The sequence below is a fragment of the Puntigrus tetrazona genome, unplaced genomic scaffold (genome assembly GCF_018831695.1).
Source record: "Puntigrus tetrazona isolate hp1 unplaced genomic scaffold, ASM1883169v1 S000000746, whole genome shotgun sequence".
Classification (NCBI taxonomy): Eukaryota; Metazoa; Chordata; class Actinopteri; order Cypriniformes; family Cyprinidae; genus Puntigrus; species Puntigrus tetrazona.
This window is the reverse complement of record NW_025048355.1, coordinates 1,985,001-1,992,500: the sequence shown is the minus strand read 5'-3', so window position 1 is coordinate 1,992,500 and position 7,500 is coordinate 1,985,001. Positions and strand designations below refer to the sequence as shown.

The following is a 7,500-nucleotide window of genomic DNA, read 5'->3' as shown; positions in this document are numbered from 1 at the left end:
GCGCCGCTCATGATGCCCTTCAGATATTAAAACATTTGAAGCATGTTTTAAGTCAAACTGAGCACGATTCTCCTCATGATGCGCTCCGACAACACACAGGGCGACACAGACGAACTTCCGCGTGCGTGCGCTCGTCCCTCTGGTAATCCCGAATTCCGATTGGCTGTCCCGGCTGACGGAGCGTTGTGATTGGCTGAGGGAGCCGTCGCTCCGCGGAGGGGTAGTTAGGTTGCACCGCGCCTGACTGGCGCACATGTGCAGCGCTGGTAAACAAATGTTTCAGAATAGCTGTCATGTTCACTGCAGTTTAATTTAATCATTTATATTAACCACGAATCGTTTGTATTTTCGTAGTACAGGAAATAACTGTTATCAGCTAACGTCAGACTGGTTTATAGGGTATAAACTGCGCTTTTGTAGCGTCAAAGTGCGCTTTAGTTTAAATCCAGCGCGATATGCTGCGGTCTAGGCGTCGACGCGAGTCACGTGACACTGAAAGAGAAATGATTCACCTGTCGACTGTCACACCTGTACGAGCGAGTTTGATCGCAGCGATCCCTGTCGAGTCCGGACTCTTATAATAACCCACATACATTTCTTTAATGTTCTCCATGGAGTACCAGGTAAGACACGACAGCGTTGTACTTCCGTTCCCGGACTTCTCCGAGGCAGTCTGTAGCACAGTATTAAAGTTTAGTTTGAAGTATGTGACACGTTCGTTTAAATGTTGATGTTAGTTGGGTGTTTAGAGCTCGGAGGGGTTGTATTCGCTCTGAATGCGGGGTTAAAGCGCGGGGCTCGTGTTGTTTTCTGCTGGATGTTGTGTTGATTTCCGTGAGTTCAGGTGGAAACAGGTTGAACTGCATTACTCTGTGTGTGTGACACTGTTTACACGGCCGTGAATCAACAGAGTAATGCCTGAGGAATCTGTTCACTGATGAACTCTGATCCACCAGCTCTGGATGGACTTTGTGTTGGATTTATTAACATAGGAACCAGATGAAGATACACATAACCTGTTTTATATGATGTTTATTTTTTTAAAAATAAGAAATATATGTGTATATGTATGTATATGTATATGTATGTGTATATATATGTATGTATATGTATATGTATGTGTATGTGTATATATATGTATATGTATGTGTATATATATATATGTTGTTATTATTATTATATATAATATTATTATTTATATATATATGTATATTTTTATATAATATATTTATTATTTTTATATAATATTTATATTATTATTATTATTATTGTTATTATTATTTACAAAATTTTTGGGGTATTTTTATTACATGTATAATTTTTTAAATATTAGAAATATTAATTATTATTGTCATGTATGATTTAAAAAATTATCCTTTAATTATAATTGATAATAAACCTAATAATTGACCACTAATAATTAGCCTGGTATATACTAAACACAATATTTAATGGAATTGCACAATAATTACTCAAAGTTTAATTAAAATGTTTATTTAATTTTATGTTCTCGGCAGATATTCACGCCGCACTGAAAACTGTATATTTTTTTTTATCAATTAAGGTGTTTGCTGGGAATCAAATCAACATGACCTTTGCTTGTTAACATTAGTTAACTACATTAATAATTAATATTTCTTTCTGAAGTATGAATGTTAAAGTTTATTTCAAAATGTACTAATACACTTAAAAAAACCTTGTGTATTATTACTGTTTTGTTGATGTTGACTGCTTCCATTGCCCTCAAGTAGCTTTGGATAAACGCATCTGTAAAAGTAAAATAATTGGGAATCAACACGAAATTTAACATGCATTTTGAAGTGCGGTATATGGAAGGTATTTAAGCTAGCAACCAGAACTGCTGGTGTATTAAAAATGGTTACGGATGGCAAGAGATTCATCTGCAATGTTTGGAGGAGATCTGAATGTTCTCTCTGTGTTCAGGAGATATACCAACCCTGAACTAGCTGGAGCTTCATCACTAAACCTCAGACGCGATCCAGCCCAGAAAACCTGACTGATACCAGCGTGATGAAACCTCCGGAGGAGATAGGAGCCCTCAGCAGGAGTGATGGAGGTCTGCTGGTGGAGCGAGACGCGCCGGCGGAGGAGGAGGAGGACGATGGAGACGATGGCAGACGGCTCCAGGACTCCTGGGGGCCAGAGGAGGCCGTGCAGGCGTTCACCCCGAACGTGATGATCGTGACGCCGACGGGACGCGAGGACGTCCAGAAGGAGATCCAGAGCGAGAAGGTTCCTCTGTGTGTGCAGAACTTCCACGCAGACCCTCCAGAGCGCTTCCACCCGCCGTGGATCGACCAGATCGACAAACCTGGAGGTAAAACACTCATCCCAGGTGCATGACTTTCTTCTTCCAGACGAGTCCAGTCACAGTTACATCCATATTAAAACAGGCCGACATAAAGGCATCCAGCAGCGAATCCCTGTGTTTTTGTAAGAAAGAATGCATATTTGAAATCTTAATGATTTCAATTTTTTGGAGAATTGTATTTTACTCTGGAAGGTATTTGGATGAAAAATATAATAATCTATTATATTTCATATTATATTTCAGTTAAAATGCTGAAATATAAACTATTGCTTTAAACGCTGTGTTATTGTAGTACAAATAAAATACTATACTATTTTTTTATAAATCAGAATTATTATTTTTGTTTTAATTTGAAAGTTATGGTCATTTTTTTGGGGGCTAAATTTCAGTTAAGAAAAGTAAAAACAAACATTATTTAAATTAATAATAGTAACAAAACTAAAAAATGACAATTTACAATTTAAAAGAAACATGAATTGAAAAACAATAGTAAAAATATACTAAAAAGTTTATTTCATTTCAAGTAACAAATCCTAGTTTTACCTAAAACCTGTCGAGTAATGCATTGCATCGTGGGATACACGCATCATTCCTAACGAAGTGCTTGTGATCTGTGTGTCTCTCAGACAGCGCTTGCGTGGAGGTTGTGCGTCTGATCGTTTGCGTCACGGCCGCGGCGGTGATTTTCCCGTTACTGACGTGGGCCGGATACAAGCTCCTCCCCTTCGATGCCCCGCCCATCGAAAGCCCCGCCCTCAGACTGATCTACACGCTGCGCTGCGCCTTCTTCGCCAGCATCCCCATCGTGCTCGGTAAATAATAAATGTAGCAAATAATCGCGTTTACATTTAATCTATAAAACGACGTTTGTGGCTGTTCTGGTCAGGTGTGCTGGTTCAGGGCGTGTCCCGCCTGAGGTTCCGGACGCTGAAGCCTCTGTTCGAGGGAACGTGGGAGAATCGCGAAGTAATCGTCCACAGCCATTACGTACGAGACTCGATGACCCTGCACCTGCTCTACTTCCTGCAGCTCGCCGTCATGGCGACATACACCCAACAGGAAACGCTCAAACTGGTGCCGCTCCTCACCATCATCTTCGTCTTCGGCAGGTGCGTTACTTTTAAAAATGTTACAGTTACATACTGTTACTGAAAGAGACTAATTATGCGTTACACGGTTTGGGGATGCGAGAGATAGTCGGATGTATTGAGTAAATAAATAAATTGACAATAAATACAAATGTTACGTGGCTTTTGGGGGGAAAAAGTTTAAATGTAACATTTACATGATTAAAATGTTACATTGGGGGATTTTCAATAAATACAAATGTTACGTGTACATAACTTGTGTAAAAAAAAAATAAATAATATATATATATATATATATATATATATATATATATATATAAGACTTTCAGATGTAACTTTATTTCTTTATAAATATATAAAGTTAAATAATTACATTTTGGAATTTTGTAACAGGTTACAATTTTGAAGAGATTTTCAGTCATATTAAGTTACTGCATCTAATACATAAAAATGTTACTTTTAAGACTTAAATGTATTTGTTTTTTTACATTTTACTAATTATTACTAATGATATGATAATGTTGTTTGGGAAAGGAGAGATTTTCGATTAACTTTAGTAAATACAAATGTTACACGATGCTTTGAATGATGTTACTTTTAAAATACTCTAAAGTTGCATTTCTAATTATTTTACATCGAGGAAGGGAGAGATTGAAAAGTTGAATAGAAATGTTACGTTTCTTAACTTTTAAATGTAACATTTACAATACTGCAATACTATTCAATTCTGTTAGTATTAGTTTTATATGAATTAAATGTTCCTTTGGAAATGCAACTTTTAAGACTTTATTTGTAAATAAATAGCAAAGAGAGAAGTACATGTTTCGCTAAATAGAAATGTTACATGTTACTTTATGAAGTACAAACTAAACAAATCATTCTCTGTGACAGTTTCTACAGTTGGCTCCAGCTGATTGGGTCGTGTTTGCTGAATGTTTTTCACTGTGTTTTGTTCTCAGACTGATCTACTGGGTGTGTGTCGTGTTGGACAGCAGCGTCCGAGCGCTCGGCTTCGCTCTCTCCTTCCTGCCTCTGCTCGTTCTGCTGGCCGCTAATCTTTATTTCATTGGCTCGGTGAGCGGACAGGAGGCGGTGTTTCACGTGACCCCGCCCACTACAGCTCCGCCCCCAAAACAGAGGTGGTGGGGCTAAAAGAGCATCTGAATAATCACTATGAAAGCCACTTTACCACAGATGATCAAAGAATAAAGACTGAAGGACTGAATGAGACGAAACTCGATATGTGTCATGAGACAGAACCAGTTTAACTGCTGCAGACCTCAGCTACTCCCCGTGACTTCACAAACACAAAAAATACAATTTTCTGGACGTGTTTTTTTTCTGGATACTTTTTTTTGTCTTACAGAAAAGTATTTTCATGTTTGATCTTTGAGACATGTTGCTAGTCATTGTAATTGCTGATATTTCATTGACTGTACCATATTCCTTGTATGTGTAATGTTTGTCGTAATGCAGTTTTGTCGCTTGAATCTGATGTTTCCACAGCTGTATGATGGTTTGAATGTTTATTAATAAATGATGCACAAGATAGTTGATGATTTTGAGGTTTAATCAAATGAGTTTGTTTCCTAAAAGAATCACTTTACTAAAACCTAAAGCAAAAAACTAAAACATATATGAAAAAATATATGAAAAATAAATTTTATGTTATATATATATATATATATATATATATGTGAAAAATACACATATGAAACAATTTTTCATATATAGCGTGTGTACTGTGTAATATATATATATAACACACATTTCTAAATATTTCATACAATTTAAATATTTATATTCATATACTTTATGTAAATTTAATGTATAGACATTTCTATATATATATATATAATATGTATATGTATAAATATATATGTATATATAAAAAATATATTATTTTAGTTATTTTGTAAAGATTATACCCTATAAAGATTACAATCTATGCTGTAACGTCACGCTGTTGCTTTAATTATGCAGATATTTCACCGATTTGTGTCATTCCTCATGTTTTTTTTGTGCGTTTATAAATAAATTATGCACAAGACATCAGTCCACAAAGAGTCGGATGAATTTATATAGTGAAAAAGAAAGGTTTGAATCCATATTTACATCCACAAGTGACTGAAGACAGCAGCAACAAAAGGAAAGATTTCAGAAAGCGTTTGCACGCGGTGCAAATGAACATTTCTAAAACGCCTTCACAATAAACTCGTTAAAAACATCGAAACTCAACAGACTGAGAATCCCTGAGAATCTCCAACAGTACCGTTTCCATTAAGTATGAAAGCGTTTGCATAGATTTCTGAATTAAAGAGGACATCGTGTTTTAAATCTTTAAAACGTGCGCAGCGGTCATCAACCCCGTCAGTTTAATTGATCTTACAGGCAGGATTTTGGCACAAGCATCAAGTGTGAAACACGATCGCGTAAAAACAATGAAATAATACCTTTAGTTTTGATCTGCGCTCGACCGGCCAATCAGATTTAAGTACAAACGTGTAAAAAAATTCAGTTTAAATCAAAAGCCATCCAGATAGCGGTCAGTTAAACTCTACTCTGTTGACGTGTTTCTAATGGTCCGTGTTTCTGATTGGCTCGTAGCCGGACGAGTGCGACATCCTCTTACGGATCCAAACAAACACTCCACCCACGAGGATGATGGCCAGAGGAGTGCCGAGTCCAACGGTCATGATGACGATGATTAACGGGGAGAACGAGTCGACCGGAGGCTCGCCCAGACCCACTAAAACAGTCCTGAGGAGCGCAGAGGTCAGAGGTCAGTCATTGGCTGTTTAATGCTTATAAAACATCAAAACCTGGCCAATGACAGAAGAGAGCGTTTGGGAATCCTGCATGAAATGCTCAGGCTTTTAATGTCGGACAACATCACTACAAGATCAAAGATCACATGGTTTGTTACCAAATAACTTTGTTTTAAAATATTCAAGTTATTTTACTTTAGTATTAAAAAAATAGTACTAAAATACTGCTATGATAAGTATTTATTTGTAAAACAAAGTTTTCAAAAAGCCCTGATAAAAGCACAATTTAATACATTTCCAAATATTTAATATGTCTGCTAAAAATTACTATAGTAAAATTACTTTATAATTAAAATTAAGATTAAAGATTTTTTTGAAGAAAAACATTTTTAAAACATTTTTAATTTTTTTAATTAACTTAAAAATGTCAAATGAAAATATATTACTTATTTCCCCACATATTTATTATTATTATTATTTATTCAAAAGTATTATTATTATAATATTTTTTTAATTCAAATGATGAAACAATTTTAATCGTAAAACAAACTTCTTGACTTTAATAAAGAGATCAAATAAAATAAAATAAAATTTAATTTAGAATTGTAATTATCAAACCGAGCACTCTATAACTTTACATTAATCAAACTAAATAAAAAACAAAAACAATCAAGTAACAAAACGTATCATTCATTTAATATATGTAGTGCTTTAATGTTTTTAATTTATATTTTTCAAAAGTAATGTAAAATATTTGCAATTATTTATTATTTTCCTCTCAGATTGTCAACGTGGGGATAGAGTAAATGATAAACAGTGAAATCTGGACTGTACAAAAATAATACCATCTTAAATAACTAGTTTTAAGTCAAAAATCCTGTTTAACATCATCGCACCGAAGTAAAATCATTCTGACAGTTAGAAACGTGTCTAAATATTTCTATAAGAAGGCTTGACTTCCTCCTCTCACTCACCAGCTGATGTATTTGGTGTCGCTGTAAAACACGGGGTCTTTAGCGATGCCGAAGCTGATGTTCAGGCCGGACGTCTCAGACCGCTCAGGGAAATAGGCCTGGACCAGACCGGACCGAGGGATGCGGTTCACGGACACCAGCGCTGAGTGTTTACAGGCGGTAGCGTCCTCAAACACCGGCTGAGGCTTACGATACGCCACGGGCTTCCACTGATTATAACCTGAAACACTGCTGCTGTTCACCGGAGACGACACCCACTGAGACACCTGACACCACACACACACACACACACACACACACACAGACACACACACACACACACAGACACGCACACACAG

General features: G+C 36.2%; 3 protein-coding genes across 5 annotated transcripts in view; 1 reads left to right on the top strand and 2 right to left on the bottom strand.

Annotated features, from left to right (window-relative positions):
• msto1 (misato mitochondrial distribution and morphology regulator 1) overlaps window positions 1-650 on the bottom strand; it is a 9,958-nt gene extending 9,308 nt beyond the window's left edge. For all 3 annotated transcript variants that reach the window (XM_043233074.1, XM_043233076.1, XM_043233075.1), the window contains exons 1-2: window positions 513-650; window positions 1-263 (exon numbers count right to left, since the gene is read on the bottom strand). The exon at window positions 1-263 is cut by the window's left edge and continues 73 nt beyond it. In XM_043233074.1, the coding sequence (XP_043089009.1) occupies window positions 1-11 (11 nt within the window). In that variant the 5' untranslated portion in view covers window positions 12-263; window positions 513-650. The remainder of the gene's footprint in view (window positions 264-512) is intronic.
• tmem79a (transmembrane protein 79a) lies at window positions 486-4,971 on the top strand. The gene is made up of 5 exons (XM_043233077.1): window positions 486-623; window positions 1,945-2,338; window positions 2,959-3,144; window positions 3,219-3,441; window positions 4,380-4,971. The coding sequence occupies exons 2-5, from the start codon at window positions 2,032-2,034 to the stop codon at window positions 4,570-4,572; spliced, it is 909 nt and encodes a 302-aa protein (XP_043089012.1). The 5' UTR covers window positions 486-623; window positions 1,945-2,031; the 3' UTR covers window positions 4,573-4,971.
• Window positions 4,972-5,476: 505 nt separating this feature from the next.
• Window positions 5,477-7,500, bottom strand: part of LOC122335278 (glycosylated lysosomal membrane protein) — a 7,577-nt gene continuing 5,553 nt past the window's right edge. The window contains exons 5-6 of the mRNA XM_043233104.1: window positions 7,163-7,428; window positions 5,477-6,180 (exon numbers count right to left, since the gene is read on the bottom strand). Coding sequence (XP_043089039.1) covers window positions 5,997-6,180; window positions 7,163-7,428 — 450 coding nt within the window. The 3' untranslated portion in view covers window positions 5,477-5,996. The remainder of the gene's footprint in view (window positions 6,181-7,162; window positions 7,429-7,500) is intronic.

Coding starts and splice junctions, on each gene's coding strand:
- tmem79a (XM_043233077.1), top strand. CDS start 2,032: ATGAAACCTCCGGAGGAGATAGGAGCCCTCAGCAGGAGTGATGGAGGT. Junction 2,339..2,958: donor CCAGATCGACAAACCTGGAG/GTAAAACACTCA, acceptor TGTGTCTCTCAG/ACAGCGCTTGCGTGGAGGTT. Junction 3,442..4,379: donor ATCATCTTCGTCTTCGGCAG/GTGCGTTACTTT, acceptor TTTTGTTCTCAG/ACTGATCTACTGGGTGTGTG.